A 22,173-nucleotide genomic window follows, 5' to 3' on the forward strand; every position below is an offset into this window, starting at 1 on the left:
GACTTCTTGGTGTAAACTGCAGTCTCTGTCTCCGGCAGAGAAAGAGCCCATGGCTTATCCCAAAGTCTACTGAAGTTCCTCTTGCAGAGCACTTTTTTATTCTTCAAATATAAAAATCAGGAGGTACCACAACAAGTCCTTTAACCACAACCATCTGCAGCGTTCCTTCACCCTGCAACTAGGCTGCAAGCAGGAGCTGCTGTGCCGCCTTCTCGCCAAGTCAGCTCTCTCAGACCTTAATAGGAATTGTCTTCTTCAGGAACCCACAGGGCCTTGCCCCTAAAAGGGGAAGGCAAATTTATTCATGTTTGCTCTGACCAGAAAAAAAAAAAAAGGCATATAATGCCAAATTAAAGAGCTGAGCTAACAATTAACAGGGAATGACAGGTCATTTGCAGCATTCCCTGTCCAGCAGAGTATTTTTGTAACTCGCTCTGTGTGTGTGAGCATTGCGTTAGTGAAAGAGTCAGGTAGCAGAGAAAGGCTCCGTACTCTGCAGAAGCAGAAGGTGGCACTCTCTGCACAGCACAAAGCCCATGCGTGGTGCTTTCCAGTTACAGCTCTTACAGCTACAAACACGTTTTTCTAAATCCTTCCTCAGCAGAGATCTTGTTCTCTAACCACTGACAGCACCATGTCCAACCCCCTGTGCTTATTGCATGTTTTTCTGCTTACATATTTCTATTATTTGGTGTCACTCAGTCGCAAAAACTTCATTAAACAAGAAACCTATGCTAACCATATATCAGTAGCTCTGTTACTGGCAGGCTGCAATCAGGCTCAGGCATCCAGCTCTCCTCTCACAGCACTGAGAAATAAATAATTTTGTATTAAATACAGACTCTGGAACTAGAATTCAGGTCTTCAGAAATGTGCTTTATTAAAGACTGCCTTAATATTTTATTCATATATATTATTTACCTATACATTTTATTTATATGTGTTAAACATTTATACAACATTCTGCCTAAGCAATTTTTACCGTTTCTGTTCTAGCATGGAGAAGTATTTGAAGTGTTACTTTCCTGACTCATTTCTATGAACAGGGGAAATCCTCAGATGCAACTGTGCCCTGTCTGATATAACAACGTAGCTCAGAATGGATTTAATCCACCTCTACATGAGAGAAGGCTGGGAAAGCATAAAAAGCCACGTTGTGTAACCAGGTGGTTTGCAGATGAGAGCTCTTGCATACGGAGAATAAACGCAGATTTAAGGCCCTGTTACTGAAAGTGTCTTGCCAATGCCCTCCTCCTGGTTAAAGTTGGATTCGGTTTGGTCACACCAGATGTTTCAAAAAATTGAAACTGCTAAGAGCTGCAGTTGTTTCTGTGGGACATTCCACTAGAGTCTCCCTGGGCCAGGAGGGTGACTTTTGATATCAGGATGCCTTACATATTTAAGGAAATTAATTCAGAAAGTTCTCTTTCCATTTATCTGTGTGTGTGAGAGAGAGGGAGAGAGAGGATGGAAATGACTGGCTTTTAGTGGTTTCAAGCTTAGCTTTCCAACAATAAATGATTTTTGCTGCCAGCCTGGAAGCAGTAAGTTTCTAGTTCTTTTTTTCCTGGAAATTACTTTCCCAGCCTGGGGCTACTGGTTAAGAAAGTGCTGCCATTACACACACAAGTCCTATCCGCTAACTTCAGAAATGTCGCTGGTCCACTGAAATCTAGTGCTTCCCTCAGCATTTCAAGAGCCCTGAAAATGGCACAGTACAGTAGGTAACATTGGCCAGTCTTTGGAGGGACTTGCTAAAAGAGCATGGAAACCTTGATTTTTTCATCAGGGAGCCCAACGCAGAGAACATGGCGTTTACTTTCTTAAAGATGTCTCAACAACTGTGGAGAGGCTTGGCCTTGTGTGTTCAAGGATGTGCACAGCTGCACCTCCATCTCCCCAATGCACAGCAGGAATGGGGTGCAGCTCTGACCTGGTCCGTGTGGCAGCTCTCGGAGAGGTGGAGCTGCAGAGGGTGAAAGGTAGAGAATAAAGAGTAGGCAGGAAGCAAAGTTCTTTTTACCCTTCTCTCCTTGCTTGATCCTTCCAGTCAATCTGTTCCTGGTCTACCCCCAGCTGCCTTGCATGGCTGTCTAGTGGGCAGCTGGGCCAGACGCCGGGGGAAGCCAGCTCACCAGTTCCATGTTCCCTGGAAGGGGCATCGGGAGCCCTGCTCACAGGCTCAGCGCACCACCTGAAAGCCTGGCTCCACGGCTGTCACCTTCCGCGGGCATTTGGACACCTTTTGTACCCAATCTTCCACGCTGCCTGGTGTGGGAACTTGTCAATGCCCATACAAAGTCCCACTGCCCGCTCACAGATGGAGCTCACAAATATAAAACATAAGCTTCACAAAAACTACAGCTTGAAAGGGTCACCAGGCTGAGCTGAAAATACTGATGAGCAGACTGCTGTAAGTTTGATCTTTAATTCTAGGGTGCGAAGTCATTGCAAAGCCACAGCGATGAAGTGTTGTGTGGACAGGTCCTGCTAGCAGAGGGATGCTGAGCTCAGGGAACAAAGACATATTGACAACATTTGCTAGGCCAAGAACGGAGTAAACACAACCATACGAAATCAGCACACATTGTGTCTGTGCTACGCGCTCAAGGTCTACAGCTTGGAACAGCAGCCTAGCCCACACAGCAGCCTCTGTGCCTCGGCAGGATTACGGGTGCCTGCACTCAGATGACCCCTGGAAAGGAATCCAAATAACAGCGGTGTAAGGTCCTTAAAAAGAGAGCTGCATTGCTAGACTTGGACATGTTCTCTCTCTTTCATGTAGATATTTTGATATTATTATTCCAGCCCTGTCCAAGTGAAGAAAAAATCACTTTTTGAATGCCCTTTTCTGCCAGCTAGTCCTTGACTTACGTCCTCAACAACTGTGTATTAACGTAAGGAAACAGCAGATGGAATCTCTGTATTTACTTCTGTCACACCGAGCCTCATGTGGAAAAAAAGCAGCTTTCTTGTTTCAGGGAGTTTTCAAAGCTTAACATGCATTTATGGTGACATCGCCCTGAGATTTAACTGTGAGAGTTAAGAAAAGAAGGCACCACAGCACTATGCTAGAGACCAGACTGCCCTTCAGGCAGAAGTGTTCTGTTTGGAAAAATCCCTCCCTTCTCAAAAAAACCGTCCTGCCAGAGATGCCAAGTGTCCTGGGTCATGTGTTTATTCAGAATAGATATAATGTAGTTATATATGCTTTTTCAGTTGACAGGTAACTCAAAGAAATATTACCCAGGAGGAGCAAAATGTAAATTTGAACATGAGCAATCACAGTAAATAACTGACAAGGTCATAGCCTAGGAACACCATTTACACAGAATTTGCCCTGAAAAGGGTGAAATAAGAATCGGCCATGCAAAGAATATCTGCATCTTCTGCCTTCAGTGGAAGAAGGATAAACAACCCAATTAAGCTATCAAGCTGTTCCTTCCATCGAAAGGCTATTTCTACATTAGCAAATGCAGATTTCCCAGGGAGCAGCATGGTCCAAGCCGTCAGAGTCCTGTCCCTGGTTCCCTCTCAGCCTTGGCCTAATCACATCGTTAGTTTTTCCAGGCGTCCCCGGTCTGTACAGTACAGGATAACAGGCAGCAGCATCTCACAAGCACTGAGAGGATTATGTGGATACCTGTTTCACCTCTTTGGGAGTCAAGCATTATTTTCTATAGACAGGACATCAGACCCACAGAGTAGGCGAAGAGCCCTGGATTACACACGAGCTCCGTGCCAGCGTGCAGTCAATGCCAGGCTGCTGCCTCAGTGCCGGTGCACAGCCTCTCCCGCTTTCATCGCAAAATATAAATTCAAGCCAGTACTTCCAGTTTACACAATGAAGTGACAATATGGAAAGTCAAATACAAATATGTTCATGCATTTACGACAAAAAATGGTTTTCTTCTACACCAGTCCTCCAACTTCATGCTTATTATATGCACCCACTTGGACACCAGCTGAAGGTATTAGCCATTTTTTTCCCCATTAATTACACTGCCCTCTGAAAACCAGGTTAATCTCCGCTCTTTGGGAAAGAGGACCTCAGGATGCCAGGCAGCCCAACAGTCCGGCTACTCCATTGCCTCTTTTCCAGTAGTGGCCGGCACAAGAATTTTCTGGGAAAAGTGTAAAAAACCGCATGACAACCTGCTGCTTGTCAGATTCTCCTCCCATGCCAGGCAGTTAGAGCTGGATCTCTGCGGGCTCCTTGTGCTGCTTACTGCGAGGGGGTAACAGAACTACAAAAAAAGCAGCTCCAAGTGTAAACCCACAGTATTTTGTCAAATACTTTTACTTTTAAAATAGATTATTGCAACTCTTCCTTCAGAATAGAAGAATTAACTGCAGTTAGCAATATGTGTTCACTGCCAGCTGCAAGGACGGAGTAATTTTTTGTTGCTGGGGACTGCGGGGCTGCACGATACTCACTGCGACATGCGGTGTGACTGGGCAGGGTACAGCAGAGGGTCTCGTCTGGAAACCCAGAAAGCTGTCTCAGCAACGAGGGGTGTCCCCGGCCCTCCCACGACCTCCAGAAAGGTTTAGTGGCTGCTGTACCCTGACCGCTAGTGTTTGTGCAGCTCCTTCTCTTTGGGCTCCCCAGGAGCCCAGGAATATTCCTTCCCTGTCCATTGCTTTGCGCTCGGATGAAGCTGGGGTGACTTCTCCTCCCTGGAAACACCTGAGCCCTTTTCCTGCGTCCCGCTCCTCCGACCGCTCACCCCCCCGACTGGGGGTACCGGCCGGGCGCGCTGCCCTGGCCAGTGCCCGGACACCGGCCCCAGAGCCCCGCACCCGAACCTCCCCCCGTCCCCCGCCGAGGACGCAGCCCCGGGCACCCCGCTCCGGCCCCTCGGGCGCGGGCAGCCGCGCTCCCCGCCGCAGGTGACCCCCCGGGGGAGGGCAGGGGCCGGGAGCCGCCGAGGGAGGGGGCGAGGGGCGGGGAGGCCGGGCTCGGGGGGTCGCTGTCAGCGGCGCCCGCTCCGGGCACGGCTCGGCGGGACACGGCTCGGCTCGGCTCGGCGGCGCGGCTCTCGGCTCGGCTCGGCGCGGCCATGGCCCGCAGCCTCCCCGGCGCGGGGCTGCTGCTGGCGGCGGCCGCCGCGCTCTGCCTCGGCGGGGCGGGAGGCAAGGTAAACGCCCCGACGGGGAGGGGGTGCGCGGGGCTCGGCGTGCGGCGGAGGGGGAGATCCGGCGCGGGTCGGGGGTCGGGGGGGTGGCGGGAGCTCCCGGGACGAAGGATGCGCGGCGGCTCCCGGGAGGAGGGACGCGGCGGGGCTGCCCCGCTGCCCGGGACCGCGGGCTCCCCTCGGCCCCTGCCCGCTCGGCGCTGGGGTGCGGGCGCGCCACTGGCGCCGGGAGACGTGGTGCTGCGGGGGGGGAGGTCTGTCGCTGGATCCCCCCTCTCCGCTTCCATACGGCCGGCCCCGCGCTACCCGGCAGCAATGGGAGCGCTTGCCCGAAAGCTTCCCCAGCGAGGGGCAGCCCGGCACGGGGACCCCCAGCAAACCGCCCCGCGCCGGGGCACGGTCCCCACGCTCCCCGGGCTGGTGCACCCCGTCTGTGGCAGGGAGAGCGGGCAGCGAAGGGCTCAGAGCAGGGATCCTGGCATGGGCTGGGAGCCACTGGGTGGGCGCTGGGGGAACCAGAGCCGCGCTGGAAAGGCGGAGGAGGAGGCACAGAGTAACCCGCAACTGGGAGCAGCTGCAGAGCAAACGGTCGCTCTGTGCTTTGGGAAGGGTGAGCAGTCCTGGTCCCGCTGAAGTGAGTGGGACTTTTCCTGGGGACCCTGACAGCAGCAAGATTTGACCCTTCTGGTAGAGATTTGCAGATCTATAAAACATGAGTCACTGCACTACAGGAAAATAATATTCCATACATTTATGTCTTTTGTTACATATATATATGTGTGTGTGTATATATATACATATATATATAAAGAAAAAAGGTGGGGGGTTGCTTTCCCTGGTGGAAAACAGCATTGTAATTCTGCCTGACACACCAGCTCCCTGCCGCAGCACATATGAAGACAGCAATGACTTTGTGGTTGAAACAAAGATGTTTTATCTCGCTCTGGTATCCTAGTGAAGATAGCTGCAGCGAGAACTTCTTAATTAAGCCACATTTCTGGCACTGAAGTGCTAAGTATTAACTTTACAAAGGTGCACACTTAAATCTATTGAATTGTAGAGTTACGGGGTTTTGTCTTTTGTTTCTCTTTTAACTTGGCATTGCCTCGCACAACCTGCACGCTTACCCTTTCGTGTTGGGTTTGGTACCAGAGATGAAAAACCCTCTCATCTAGCTGCATACTTCTCTTATTAAACTACATAACTTGCTTTGCTGCCTGGAGTTATTACATCCTTCTTGTGCTAGTTTTGTTCTAACTTTGCCTGTACAGTCCTGGAGTGGACCAAGTACGAGCTGTATGGGGTGCCTTTGGGTGCGAGTGGCAACGGTGGGACACTGAAGGTATCAGCAAGCTGTACTATTTTTTGCTGGGTTTGTCTTTTTTTCTATGTTTCCTAGCCAACTCCTGCTGTTCTCTAACTCTGAAGTTAGGACTGTTCGATTTCCCATCAGGCAGTATCTGAACTAGTGAAGTATTGACCGCCAGCACTATAGAAAAGAAACTGCCTCCTTAATGAAGAAGCAGCAGTCTCCTGCATACTTTCCCAGACTTGACTTCTTGCTGTGTCGATCATTCTTTTGATCACATGTTGTCTGTAGTCTCTAAACATGCAGGACAATTTATTTTGGAGAATGAAACTTAGGCATTTTCTACAGCTTATCTTCCCGAATGTGACAGAGTGAAACCTGTGTGTGCAGGCACCTGCGTACATCTCTTGCTCCCTGCTTTTGTTATTTTTTTGAGTTAGTTGCACTTGCTCTTCACTCATCAAGGACTGCACTATGCTGCGTAGGCTTTATTATTTTTATATTTTTGGGCTACATTCTGATAATGTTGCTATGCTAGTAAAAAAATACACGTCCCACTCTAAGTTGGTGGTTCAAATCTAGTTCAATTTAGCAGCTGAAGAAAGGTGTTCAAAGATTTATGAGGAATGAATTGTCTTCTGGCTTAGAGTTAACAATATAAAAACGTAACAGAAACTCCCTTGGAAAGGGCAAAGCTGCATGAGGTATAGGAAACTGAACTGTTCTTTTCATCCAGGAAGGTGGTCTCTGTCAGAGTTGAGGAACTTCGGGATGCTGTGGGGTATCATGAATGTTTGAAACGTGTTTTCTGGCAAAGCAGAGCTCTCTCTGGAATCCTTCAGTGAGTACTACAGCAATATAAAAATAGAACTTAGATCAAATGAAAGAAAATTTGAAGATAAGCTGTACGATGTTTCCTCCTGCGTGTCTGTATCAGATGGAACAAGATGTGCAGATAAGTGGCTTGTTTATCCTGAAGGAAGAATGTAAGCCTGATGAAAGAATAACATAATCAAAATTATGTCTCTGTGTGTCCATAAAATATTATCTGTTTAATCAAATCCCTGCGGAGGAGCTCTCTATGCCAGTGCCATCCTTCATCTGGTATTCTTCTGTTCACTTGCTGGCTTAAAGAAAAAAATCAAGGCTTTCTTGTTTCTTTGAAGAGAAGAAATCTTAGCGATCCTAGACTCTCTAGTGAAGTCTTAGTCCTGCTCCCAGTGAGGACTATGGCAAAATTCCCGCTGGTTTCAGAAGGAGCCGGATCCTTCCCAAGATCAGTGAAGGATTAAAAAAAAAAATCAACTACTAAAATATGCACCTCAATTAGCAAAGAATGTGGGCTGATTAGTAAAGTGTATGAAATTTCAGCTATTAAATTCTACGGCCCAGATCAACAAAGCATGCTGCACAATTGGCAATGTATCCAGAATCTCAGCTACTGTACTAGTCTCCTGCCAGATCAACCAAGCATGCAGCTGAATCAGTAAATTATGCAACTGAAGCAGCAAAGTATGCACTTCTGATTGGGGGGGAGAGGACATGGAAACTCTCAAATGTTTTGAACTGACACACAATAGGTCTGTTCGTGGTCAACCTCTGCTGTAAGAAAAGTGGAGGAAAAAACACGTAACTTTTATCAAGTCTCTCCAGCCATATGCTGGGCTGGAAAAGTACGTTCCTCGTGGCTCGGTGTCTGCTAGCAGCAGCCCTGTTCTTTACCAGATGTACTGCGCATCTGGTTCCAATCCCAGCTGCTGCCAGGTGTGTGGGTTATTGTAGTAGCAGCTTAATGGAATTTTTAGGCCCAGGTAGCTTTTGCTTTATAGGTCGCTGTAAAGCACTGTATGTGCACACCAGGCTACCTTTCTGTCTCAAGAAACTAAGCCTGTCAAGACAAATAAGGCACCTTCAAAGAATCTGAAAGTTTTGTTGGCAATGAACTTGGTATCTATTAATCTCGTCACTGTTTGTGAAAGTACTTTGTGCTTTAGGAGTAGAGAAATGATAGGTCTTTCCTATTTTCTTTACACCTTGATTAATTGCCATAGCTGCTCACTATTGTGTTTACAATGTACCTTGGCAGATATTTACTGTGCGGAGAGTTTGGATGTTCAGCCAGTTTGGGGAGCAGCTATATTCATGTATCCTGAAGCAGCAGAGCTGTTTAGCTTGTGCATACGTGCTTTAAAAATCCAGCCACAGTAGCTGGTTCTGATCTTCAGAAGTTGTTTCTGCTTTAAATTATTATTTTTGTTTTATACAGAAGATCTGCAGGTTGTCCTATTTTAATAAAGATGCAGTTTCAGGATTTCTATAAACTGCCTTTTTTTTTATGTCTGGAAGTAAATTGTGTAATGCTGCCTGTGCTCAAGGAAGGTGTGAGAATTGCTATGGTTTATTGCACTGTTCACTTTAGTACCCAGAAGTCTGAAACATTATTTCCGTCTAGGAAATATCTGGGCTTTTTTTTTTTTTCTTTTAATCCACTACAGTTGGTACATAAAACTGGCTTGCATTGAACTTCTTATTTATCAAATTTCAGTCTCATTTCCAGGTCAATTCAATGAATGATCCTATTTAGTTCTTTTTCCTGTTTGAAGTACTTACTACTGAGTCCAGAGCAGTGCCCTTAAAACATAATTGATTTGGGTCATTGAACCTTTATTTTTCATGCATGTTAGTTTGCATCCCGCCACTGGTCTGACTGGTATTTCAATTAGAAAAATGCAGGCAGATTTCTCCTAGAGGCTAAAGTTCACGTGGAGTCTCTGGCGAAATAAGATCCTGGAGTATGTATCCCTGGAACTGGGCAACGATTTGTAACTTTTTTTTAATCCTCTGTCTGGCCAGAATGTTGTAAATCTGGCGCTCTCTTGTTAGCTTCACGCTAAGCAGCAAGAATGTCCACAGTGTTTTAGTCCTGATAATTCTAATTACTGAAGCACTGAAGAAACTGAAAGCTGAGAAGATGGACAAGGCTGGCCTCAAGTCCTGCATTGCACATGGGACTCTGTAGAGCTGAACCGTAATTCTCTCGTTTGCCAAGGCCGGCAACGGAAGCAGCAGCCAAGCTAAGAGAAGTAAGCCAGTGGCAGCAGATTTCTGGAAGGGTGTGTGTGATCTTTATGCAGAGGGAGTAAAAAGTGCAGTACCACTAGAGATGCCAACCATCCTTGGGATGAAAATGCTGAAGTAATTTTTTGTTTCTTTACTATCGAAGTAGGTTGAAGCAAACAATCCTGTTGCACTGATTTAAAAAGACACAGCAAACAAACTTTCCTGTGGTAACCAAAAAACAATTACTATTCTCCCCACTGCTTCTTTGTGTGACAGACCAGGAATGGTGATAAAATGTTGAAGTCTCTTCCTGCGTCCTTTTCTTGAAAAAAAGAATTTGTGGCATGTTTGGTACCAGAGAGTGGCTACCCAGCAGTTGTGTAGCTAGACCAGGTCTGGTACAGCAACTCTACTTATTACACACTATTATTATTACAAGGTCAGTCTATCCATTGATATCTCAGGTCCATAAATAATAATAAATAATAAATACTCAACTTGGTGTTTAGATAATTCCTTGAGTATAGGAAGTACTACATAGAAAAGTAATCTTCTACTTGTACCAATTCATGGCAGGAGGAGGGTAGAGTAGGGACAGGGCACTATAGGGTCTTGTGTTAGTATGTGGAACAATTATACAGCAGCAGGGAGACGCCTTCCTAGCAGACTTGGTTCTCAAACTCAATGTAAGAACGTTATAATTCCTCTTACGAGCTCTCAGCAGTGAATGGCCTTGTGGTTCATTTTGAATATCCTTACTCATGTCATTGCCAACAAAAAGGAGGTTCCGATTTTGAGAGGAGAAAAGGATAATTTGCCTGTATTTGCTTTCTAGAATTCCTGGGGCCCTACTGGAGCTCATGGAAGTCATCTGGGACTTCAGGAGGATTTAAATCAGGCCATAAGTACTGCTGGTTTGGATTCGTAATGATGCACATTGAGGACAACATCTGTATTTGGGTTTGGGTGGAGTCCTTTCACGGTAGAAGAGTAGGTAATGCTTTTACAGCACCTTTCATCAGACGATTTCAGAGTTTCACAAATATCTAATTACCGAAACTATTAAATTATGTGAAATCCTTGGTCCTGGGGGAGTACAAGCAGCACCATTACGCTTCAATATAAAGCAGGGGTGGGTGGTGTTCAAAGTGGCAAAACAAAAGCAAATTTGCCGTATGCAAGCCATAACCTGCTGCGCTATCTCATTTCCATGCAGTATTTTATTCTTCTAATTTCTTTATATTAGCAGCCAGGTTGCAACATCAAACCAGGTAAACAAAATGGGCTGGTACAAGCTTCCATTCAGAAGCACTGAGAGCTCTGAAGAAGGGACTTTTGGAAGTTCACACACCTCTTACTGATCTGTTCCTGTAGTGTTTGTGTTTCATTAATCTGTTAAGGAGTAGCAGGACTGTAGCAAGGGTCGAGTGCCAAGGATACCAATAAGGACAACTTCCTGAATACAGGAGATCTGGGATGAAACGCCTCTGAAAGTCCAGCCTGATCCAAATCCCAGAAAGCTGATTGCTCAGCCTTTCCAAGGAGGGTGTGCCGGCTCCATACAATGCTTAATTTGGGATTAGCAACAGGAGATCTGATCCACTTGTGCTACTTAAACCCAGCCCTCTCCCAGTCTTGATTAGTAAATATTCCACTGTTTTGCATGACTGTGTAAGTTTTTATTAAAGGGATTTTTTTTTTTTTTTTTGAATTTAAGTTAAAATGTGGATCCTTTACTGTTAGAACTGAGCTTGAAGCCCAGGCTGCCCATCCCCTTGTCCTCCTGCCTGTATTATAGATCTGCATGGGTGGGCAGTTCAGGTGAACCTGAGACCTCACTATTTGAATACAAGGGCCCCAAGGAGTTGCTCATCAAGACGAACTTTAAATGCAAGCTTAGCAGGCTGAACACTTTGATTTGCCTCTGAAATCAACAGTAACTTATTCCAGGTTTCCTGGTTGAAACTTGAATGGGGAAGAAGAAAGGATGTCTGCAAAGCAGATTTATTTGGAAAAATAAACGGCTCACTGGTTGGGACCCTGTAACAACAAACCCAGTGCTTAGTTTTTCCTCTGGCTGCAGTATCTGTGATACTTTTTTCTGCTTGCTCCCACACCCTCCCTGCTGTGCCCTCATGGTGTCTCCTTATGTGTAGGCAGTAAAGTAAAATTTACAAGCATCCTGCTCTCTGAAATCCTGGCAAAGGCGGAGTCTTGGAAATATCCCTTTGCAGAGTGCACAAGAGGAGATTAATCCTGGAACAGCGAGGTGGGGAAAAGTGCTGCTGTTTATGTACCATCCAAAACCGAGGATGTGCGTTCAGATCATAACAGACCTCTGAATGGGCAGCCTCAGCTGTAGCAATGGCTCATTTAGAAGCCTGGTTAAAAATATTGCATGAAAAGGAGAGGGTTTTCCGTTGTCTGCTTTTTAAGGATCACTGTCCACATCGTCTGCATAAGCCCTCTCACCTGCTGGTGCCATTTAATGAAACGATGATCCAGTTCCCAAAGAGTTGCAGGAACAGCTCTGCAGCATGCTAGTGGGAATACAGAATATTTGCAGGTTTTGGCTTTCACATGTGGAACGTTTTCTTCTCCATCTGTTTGTACAATAGACTTCCAACATGTGAAACATCTGACGTGTCTGGATGAAACAATAGGGTCATGCAGCTGCAAATCCAAGCACAAGCAGCTTTCTTTTTTGCAAGGCCAGTTTACATGTATGTGTGTGTTTTGTTTGCCTTTAAAGATCCAGATTTATTTCCTGGGAAGTGGCCAGCAAAGTTTGCATGGGATTGCCTTTCAGTTCCACTTTCTCCTGTTTCTGGTACTTTCGAAATAAAGCAAAGCATTTCTGGGCACCTAAGCTGCCCATGCATATGGATTTCATTATTTAAATCTCCCCCACACATTTGGGAGGTTATATATATAAAGGTAATTTAGGAACACTAGTTTCACAGATTGCTATGAACATACATGACTTGCTCAGTGGACTTTCATGCTGAACTCCACAAACAAATTTTTACTGCAGTGCTAGAGCTTTTGTTTGGTTATATATTTCGTCTGGTTACCAAGCAGTTCAAACAATCTAACCATGTTTTCTACTCTTTAATTTGAGCTGCTTTGGCTTGTTCAGTTTCTAGAAAATGAAAACCAGATTGATCTCCTGGAAACTCCCTCATCACCCCATCAGTTCCCACCAACCCTATCGTTTACTGTTAATTTGTTCTGTGGTGTGTTGTGTACACTTTGTTAATGAGAACTTGCTCTAGTAGAAAAAAGACCTATGCTGACCTATTAAAACCCTGAAGCAAATGACCATGGCATCTTGAACTCTTCATTACACTGCCTTACTTTTATTTATGATGGTCCCATCATATTTGTGATTATTTGCCTGAGGAAACACTCTAAATGATGCCTTTGTTTCTCTTTCTAAAGCTTTACCTTTTTTTTGTATGTTTGAATGAGGGTATTTTCTGAAAAAAAACCCAACCAAAACCCTAGAACAGGGATAGGAGCTTTGTATAGATGTAGGGTCTTATTTGATATGGCTTCTTTCATCTTTGTTGGAGAATCTCTATTTGTCTGTTGAGTGTCCAGTCACAAAAGTTAGCTCTTTTTTCTTTTCCTTCCAAGAATCAATCTGAAAAGTCCACAAGAAAAAGCTGGTTGTTGACCTGAATTCTAGCACTCCCTGGTGGATGTTATCTTAGATACGTTGTATGCTTCCTTAGCCATGAAAGATAATGTTGGGATGAAAGGAGAAAACCAATGTTCAGACTGCTCTCATAATGACCTATCTCACTTGCATTTGTTGCATGACCATAGCATGATAAATTTATGAGATCCTAATGACAGGTTTCTGCTTAAAAAAGCCATACTTTACGAGTGTAACAGTTATAGTCCCCAAAGGAACACTGCCTAGTCAAGTGGGTCTTTCCAAGCACTGGATTTGCTTATGTTAAATAGATCTTTGAAATCATTTCATAGAAAAACAATTTGGCTTTGACCCTTTCAGACCGAGATGAGAGGAAGGAAACTGATATTGCAATGTGGTGCTGCAGTGAAGGATGAGGAAGAGTTCAGAGTAAGACTTAGCACTTAGTTTTTAGTAAAAGCACCTGAATGTAAGGGTATCAATGAAGTTAAAGAAAAAATTGGAAATGTCCTATGCCTTGGCTTAGGTCTCTTCCAGAGCATTTCTATCTGAATTTCACAATCCTACCAATTTTTTATCCACTGAGCGTGTCTACACCTTGGCGTGCAACAATTGCTGAGCAATGAGTGACTGCCAGGGTTACTCCCATGGTGGTGACTTCAACCTGGGAAACTGTCAGGATAGCAAATGTACCCATGGACTGCCAGGCTGCTGCCAAGCCCAGAGAAGAGCTATTCATCAGAAGAATTTTTAGCCTTAAAAAATCAAAGAAAAAACTGGACAAGGAGAGAGGACTCTGCTTACCCAGACTTACACAGCTGTGACTTGCAAGACGTCTTGTAGGTGAATCCAATTGAATCTTAATTGAAGAAGTGAAAGGGAAGAACTAAAACTTGTGCCTGTTTATGGTATGGGGAAAAGAGCAAAAATGGTTTTATCATATTTTCAATAACCTGAGATTTCATCTATGGAGCTTTAGGTAGCTGAGTTACCCAGTAAGCTTCCTAAGGTCCCACCTTTGCTGAGAAGGGGAGATATTCTTGGAGAGGTCTGTTAAGACCATCTCTGGCTCCTGGTCTGAATTTCTCTCTGCAGGAAACAACTCTGGCTTTTGTCTGCAGAGGGAGGCAAGCCAAATTAGCCAGCAAAGCCTTGCACCCAGAGCTGGGTGATCTTCATTCATGGCCTTACATAGGAGTCTTGTGTCAGGTTCTCTAAATATCTGCGGCTACTCCAGAAAATTCTGCCCGTTGCTCATAACTACAGTGTAGGTTGGCATCTCTGGCCTAATAAGGATAAACTGGTTTTGCTTCTCACCTGAACCTCCCCAAAGCAGTAGAACATTAGGTTGCCCTTCCTCTCTTTGCTCTGAAGGCAAACACAAAATGTCAAATTACAATGTATGCCCAGGCTGCATATACTGCTGATCAAGCCATAGAGAGCTGTGCTGTTCCATGGATGATTGTTCAGAAAACAGCCTCTGTTTGTGTCTCTGGGAACAAGCATTTTTTTGTAAGGAGAAAAAGGCATTGCATCTCTGGAGTTAAATGAGGAGGTCTGTTGTTCTCCACAGAAACTGGAGTGCGTCACCGTGCCTGGTGGTTGTCGGAGTGCCGATGTTTGGGTTTTTTTGTGACTTTCCTTTTCCCCACCTCCTGTTCTCAGAGAGGATCAAGCAGGAGGGATGGTGACCTCATGGTGCAATTATGAAATCTGCTTGAGGCCAGGTATCAAAACACACCACAGCTGTGAAGCTGGGACCTCGCTGGGGCTGGGGGGCCCCCCGGCCTCATGGGTCTAATGAGATCTCTGACCTTCTCCTGCCACTTCTCCTGCAGCTGCTTTGATTCACAGAGATTTGTTGTGGCAATGGCCTGCCGAACAGTTTGGCAAGATGCCGTAGGAAATGCTGCATAGCCAGGCAGGCACTGGGAGCTGGCTTCAGAGACCCAGAGCAGGTGAGGATATCCTGAGCCCTGCCAGCCCCTTTCCACCCTGACGGAGCCTACTTGCCTTTGTCCAAGGGTATGCAAACATTACCATCCTCTCTGATTTTTTTTTTTCCCCCAAGAAGTGAGGAGAAGGTTGTTTGTTCTCTGGTGAAATAAAGCAGTGTCTTCCAAGCAATCTTGTTGTGATGCTTGAGCTCAGGGCTCAGCTGCAGCAGTCGCATATGGAAAGAATAAGAGAAAATAGCATGCCTACAGTCTGAGGCATATTTGGGCCTCCAAGTCCTGAAGTCTCATTCAGACTTGGCATTCTTTGCTCCAATTGCTGCAGTGCATTCCTGCTTCCCTCCTCTACTCTTCTAACAATATTTTTATTTCCCTCATCTCCTGCAGCAACAGGCTGTTCATAGTCCCCTTCCCTTTCTACCTGCGTATTTGTTCTCTTCAAATGTCCTGTAAACCATTAAAAACAATAGAAAACTTGGTGATATATGTGAAAACAGGGCCCTGGGAAGCTGTCTGATGTGTGCCAAGAAGGAATATAAGAAGAGTCAGGTTCTTTCCTGAAAATGGGATTTACAGAGTGGAAATGTCACATCCATAATCACTTTCACATGGTGGAACTGCTGCTACCCACCACTGAAATAACAGAGCATCTGTTAAAAATTGCCGTTCAGGTTTTGCTTAAATCCAGCAGGTTGCACTCACTTCAAGAAATATTAGAGCCTTGTTTAAAAACATGAGTGCAACTGCTCTGGTACCATAAATGTATTAAAACTAAATATATCCTCGGCCCACTTTCAGGGTCCCACAACTGAACCCTGTTCAGTGCTTGTTTATGTGAATTTGCTCAGGGAGCAAGGAGAGAATAAGAAGTGTGTGTGCAGGTATATGGGTTTGTGTTGGGACAGGGTTATTGGGAGGGTGAGGGAGACCCCTTCGCAAGCAGGATACTCGCATAATCGTTGAGAACTTTTGAAGATCAGTCTGAAAAAAAATCATAGTTAAGGACTGGAAAAAGGAGATGGGGACAACTCTCTCCTAATAACTAAGCAAAGCATCAGCAAATTTTTTTTTATACTCCGTCAATCCCACGTCCTAATGTATTTCTGCCAGGTCTGCTACTTTCAAGCACCAAGGGATACTTGAAGAGTTGCTAATAAGGGGCTAAAGAGTCTCCTTTTGCTGTTGTCTCATGCCTTAAACAGCAAAGGCAGTCCGGCAGAGGAGGAAATGGCGATTCCAAGGCACTTCCAGGAATTCTTGTACTGCCAGGTGGGAAAATAGGTTAGATGTGCTGCTGCTGGTATCTAGTTCGTGCTAATGAAGGAAAATAAACCCTCCGTGTAAAGATGAGCTGAAAATGCAAAATTAAGTAGAGCACTAATTTTATAAAGTCTCTGATTAACTTTGTCCTCTACTTGGAAAAAATCCTACCAGCTTTGATCTCTAGATCAGTCAGCTAGTGAAGTAAATGTGGTCACTTCTTAAACTAACAGACTGCAGCTTTATATCTTACTCTTGGGATAGTCTTTCCTCAGATCCTGCATTTGATGAGCATCCAAAAAGCTCAGACTTCCCAAACTTGGAAATACTGTGAGAGGAGAACTTGGGGCTTTTGCTGGGAACCACAAGAATTGTATTTCTGGTGGCTTTGCAGCTAGTTCCAGCCACATCAGCAAGTAAAGACTTGCCTATATTCCTTCCCCCCTGCCCCTCCCAAGCTGGGAGCGTGGAGTGACCACTTTCCCTTTTTCCTTCTCCTTTCCTTTTTAAAACCCTAATTTTAGCATTTTCTTTCTGCTCTGGCTGAAAGTTTGGGCCACTTCATGCTTCACCCCAGGTGGCCAGCTCTGTTCAAATGTCCTCATGAGTCCGAGTGATCTTTAACTCACAATGAACCTCCTATGTTTGGAGGGAGAAGGGGGACATAATCGAGGTGCCATATCTCACCCTGCGTGTTCTGAGCAATTGCGAAGATGTTGGTGAAGCCAGCGTTTTAAAAAGATCCCTCGGGCAGAATAAAATGTGAATGAGCTGGTGAGGTATTCTCAAAGCGCTGCCAAGGCTTTGAAAGGAACACATGCGTGCATGTGTGCACAGAAGACGTTTTTAATTTTGGAGGGATGAGAGGTCCTAAATAAAGCTTGCTGGATTTTCATCCCGTTGATACTACAGTGAGCTCAGATAGCTAAATTTAGTCATCCAGGCTGAACAATCTTGGATTCTAAGAGTGCATCCATCTCTGTCCAGAAGCTAATTGCATACCTCTATGGTTGCTGTTGAATCAGCTGTAGGCTGACAAGATAAGGCTACTGTAGAATTGCCGTATACTGCTTGCAGTCCTGTTCTGGCATCAGGCAGCTGCAGCAGATTTTGTTTTTTAAATGAAGCAAAAAGTTTACATGGGGAGGGGTTCTCTCTTTCCTACTCAAAAAAAAAAAAAAAAAAAAGTCATTTGTGCAGTGGGGCTATTTTGCAGGAAGGGACAAAATAGAAAAGAATCTTTCAGTCAAAAGTACAGGATCATAACCATGTATTTTTATTTCAGAGTGATTTTTTTTTTCAAGAGCCTAAGGTCTGCATAAATAGCTTCTACCCTTACCTTCACTCATTACTCTAGTATTAAATCTTTCCAGTACAGTCTTCAAGCAAAGACCATAAAGCCCTTTAACTTGGATAAGCAGATAATACATGTCTGTTCCTGAAAAGACTAAGAAATGCAGCACCTCTTAAATGTTCAGTCAGTTTGAAATAGAGTGGATTAATGCTTATCTGTCATTTCTAAAAAGAAGTGGAAGTGACATTTTTAAGTCTGCCTGAAACTGGAAATACATGTGAGAAATGCACAGACACTGAGACGTGCAGAAGTCACTAATGAGGGCAAAGTGGGTTACGATCTTTGCACATCTTTTCCTTGCAAGCCTGCAACTAGGTATCCCTATTAAGCCTGTGGCTTGGCCTCTGGGGATGTCTTGGAAATTCAGTGGCTCCACTGTGTGTCTCCAGTTTCCTCTGCTGAGGCTTTCACCCTGACTCTGGGTACGCACCAAGACAACCTGGTATTTCTCGGGTGAGCATGTTATAAAAGAAACCAAACTACATTGGACAGGTCCCAAGCCAGAGAATCTGAGATTGTGCTCGCAGACAAATGACAAACATCAACAGGAGGTCCTCTTTCCTCTTCTTTGAAATAAATACACTTTAAAAATAAACAGTCTCTGGGATTGTGCATGGGATGCAACAGGACAGCGTCCTTCCAGGATGCTGCAAACAGCAGCTCCTTGTAACCAGCATTACTATGAATGAAGAAAATTTGTCACTACTTCACCTTTTTCAGGCTTCAGCAAAAACTATGAGCAGAAATGGGCTGAGAGTTTCCCTAGCCAGGACCTTGCATCACTTTGTTTCCAATTCTCTTCAGCAGGGCTTATGTCTACAAGCTAAACCACATGGCCACGTCATCTTACCTTACCAGCTATGTGTCCCAGCATCCTCCTCACATTCCTTCTGGGCTCCCAGCATCGCCTCATGCCAGAAGCATTTCTCTCTTGGAGGCAGGACAGAGAAGCTTAAGAAATTGAGCCCTGCCTGCTTCCAGTGATTGAGGCTGAGGCTGGTACCCACTGCTGAAGCTGGAGACTGCCATGACCTGCCATTCATGGCTTTTTGCAAGACCATCCGGCAGGTTTTGAGCATGCTGTAGAAGGGGTGAACGTGGCTTTGCTTTGGTGGAAGCAGCCTGGAGGGTGTCCTGGCTTTGATGTAAAGTGCTGGAAGAACTTGTCCTGTTCTGGCAAAATGAAGGGCTTGCTTCTGTGCGTGCCTCTGCTCTAGCTCTAGTCTGGTGACTTCTTTGGCAGTAATTGTGATTAAAGAAAGGGTGCTAATTAAATTCTCCTCTTAGCAGGATTCCCTTAGAATGTGTTGATTTTTGGAATAATGCAGAGACACCAGGGCTACATTTGTAAGAGTTGTGCAAGTGGAGAGAGAGTCGAGGGTTATATTACTCGGATGATGATAACTATTCTTTCCTGTGGATGTATTTGGTTGGGCCTTACAATAACCTCCCATCTGCCCAAGACAATTATTTTCCCCTTTTCCTGCATGAGAATTCTGCTTTTTGTTAGTGCCACCTGCTTCTCAAGAACAGTTTGGTGTATAGTGTTCAGTTTGAAGAAATCACATACTGGCTTTCTGCAGCACCCCTCTATATCAAGGGTTTGCTCTTTCTTTGAGAGAGATGGTGCTCCTTGGGAAGGAGACACTGGTGCCTGGGTGAGATTTTGGATCCATGCCTTGTAGTCACTTGTGGCTGCATCTGTTCCAACCCAATGTAGCTGTCTGCTTAAGAAAAACTCCCAGGCTCTGTACGACTGCATCTCCTGTGGGTTTGTTTCAAACTTGCATTTCAGAGGGCAGCAGAGCATTCATCCCACCATCGGGACACCACTGCCAGGATTATCTGTGAAGGACTAGCAGGAGGTCCTGCTTTTACTCCTTGCTCCTGTGTTTCCTGATGCAGGCGCCTCAGAACTCCTTATGTTTGTGTATCTCAGGTAGCTCGAAGCTGATGCCGGTATTAACTACTCATTTCTAGAGACTCCAAATGTCAGCACAGGAGGAAGTAAGTGCGTGACAAAGGAGCAGTTTTAGTAATGGGCATGGATTTAAGCTTCTGAGTGGGCTGTGTAGTGTGAAAAGGGGAAATGCAATGTCTTAGCATGTTCTGAAATATCCAACCATTCTATTTCTGCCCAAGAAGCAACAGCTGAGATTTGAGTTACTCCTCTGCAACCTGCTAAATGCTGTTCCCCAGTTACCCTAATTCAGAAGTCAGGTAGGGTATATCTGGCCACAGCGGGCTGGAGGTTCGGTTCAACCCAACTGTTTTAAACACCTGGGACTCCTAGCCAGAGCGGGAAGTACTGAAAAGCAGATGAACAGAACTGGTAACCTGGTTCTCCCTGCTCATAATTGAGCTAATTGGTGTGGGCATATATCAAGTGTTGTTTTTAAAAAAACAACCACCTATGATTTGCAAAGATTAAAAATGTGCCAAATTTTTTGCATGCCACTGTCAAAAACCCATGAGTCTATAAATTGCTGCAGAAGGGAACATCTGTCTGTAATTGGTGAAGCTCAGCCTTCATAATGGATGAATCAAATGAGCTAAACAGTTTTGTCAGTCATTCAGTTGTGGATTATAAATTCATCAGAAATCCTCCCCCTTCCCCCCCCCCGCCCAGATCTGTCTTGCATTTCCTCTCCCTTGTGGGTTTTTTTTTTTTCCGAGCAAGTCTTGAATCTCTTCAGTCTCCCAAGCCATAACAAATGAACAATTCCTCCACCATCATGACCTTTCAGCCATATTTCTGGAACGCACACATTGCACAAATCCCCCCCTGCCCAGCTTCAGCGATGCAGGGTACCTGGCGGGATTCAGCTAGATATTGCAGCCAACTGCTGGCCATGTGGCTCATAGGGGAACAAGAGGCCTTTCAGTTTGTAGCTGAGGCTCCTCAGATGTGTGCAGGGTCTATGAGATATTTCTCTCCGAACGATAGCAGATTCAAGTGAAAATGCAGGCAGGAAAGGGAGCCTATCCTGGGAGTGGGGGCGAGGGGTTTGTGGGGGGATGCACTTACCCATTCAGCACTTTGGTGATTAATCCCACAAGATCCACTGAACTGACGGCTGCTGCTTTTGGGTGCTAACAAAGTCTTCTGTAGTAGAGGTGGGGCTGCGAACGCCTCCACGCGCCTTCTCAGTGTCTGAAAAAAGACAACTAGATCAGTTCACATATTCCTCAAAATAAAATCTCAACCCTCATTCTTTCCTAATTTAAGGAGGTTTGGGCCAATCTGTAATCCTCCCACATCCAGGAGTACCACCCTGCAATAGCAACACTTCTGCTGCACATTCTGGCTCCAAAACTCATACATATTTTAGTTGAAAAGTTAGGCATTATTTACTGTTTCTTGCTATGCAAATGTCTTATTTAAAAGTGAGCTCAAAAGAGTACCATGGGACAAAGGCAACTCTGCACTGATACTCTGGGACGGAGGGAAGAAATATGAGGGAAGTAACAGAAAAGCCCCCCTTTGCTTCTTCCAAGTGTAGGAGCAGTCTTCTCGTAAGGGAAGAGGAGTATGTTCACTGGAAACCAGCTAGATTGCAGTAAAATCGAAGTGACAACAAATGCATCTGTAGTTCTGATGTGAATTATTGAATGGATCTAAATGTTAGGAACTATAGCCTCTTAAACTGACATAAAGTTTTGCTGTTTTCACCTGGACTTTTACCATGAACTAGCTAATTCAGACTAAACACCAAAATTTTACCTCTGAGAGGAAAGATCAGTAAATTTCTATTCACTTGTTTTGGTATTCCGTGCTGTGAGACTCCAAAGGCATCAGACAGAGAATAATCTAGTTTTGGCACATGAATGTGGTTTCTTTTCCACTTGAGACTTCAAGCCATAGTCCAGCCCAGGTGCCTTAAATGAGAAGCCGGTAGTTTATTCCACTATAATTAACATAAGCTTTGATTTAAATGAGACTTTTAAAAGTCAAAGACTGGATTTCAAGTTGAAAACAGGATACAGTTTCCAGCCATGTTGCTGTTTTGGTCCTTTTCTATTGCCGTCCTACCATCCACCCTGAAATCCCTCAGAATATGAAAAGCACCTGCTGGAAAATAAAGTTCATGCCTTGCAGAACAGGTCTGCCTTTTTGGTTTTATTTAAAGGTTTCTAACATTTGGCATTGCTTTTTTTTTTTTCTTTCCACGTCATTATGAGCCAAGGAGAGGGACTAGGAGGAAAAAAAACCTAGAGTATTTTGATCTTCATGGCTTTATATGGACTTCATAAGCTTTGTTTGTTCCACTGCCAAGCTTCCTTTGTGTGTAAATAGATAACAGACCAAGACAACTAATCATTTCCAACAAAAATACCCTACCAAACCCAAAGCATTCCCTTTCTTTTCCAATTAATGCTTGCAAACCTGTGCTCTTACACAGGGCTTGTGACCTAAGTGCTTCTGACTTACGTTT

The 22,173-nt window shown here is 44.9% G+C and overlaps 1 protein-coding gene across 1 annotated transcript in view; it reads left to right on the forward strand.

Annotated features, from left to right (window-relative positions):
- The first annotated feature begins 5,059 nt into the window (after nucleotides 1-5,059).
- Nucleotides 5,060-22,173, forward strand: part of LOC104327587 (uncharacterized) — a 38,165-nt gene continuing 21,051 nt past the window's right edge. Inside the window, exon 1 of the mRNA XM_075434454.1 lies at nucleotides 5,060-5,141. Within this exon, the coding sequence (XP_075290569.1) occupies nucleotides 5,064-5,141 (78 nt within the window). The 5' untranslated portion in view covers nucleotides 5,060-5,063. The remainder of the gene's footprint in view (nucleotides 5,142-22,173) is intronic.

This window comes from Opisthocomus hoazin, chromosome 13 (genome assembly GCF_030867145.1).
Source record: "Opisthocomus hoazin isolate bOpiHoa1 chromosome 13, bOpiHoa1.hap1, whole genome shotgun sequence".
Taxonomy (NCBI): Eukaryota; Metazoa; Chordata; class Aves; order Opisthocomiformes; family Opisthocomidae; genus Opisthocomus; species Opisthocomus hoazin.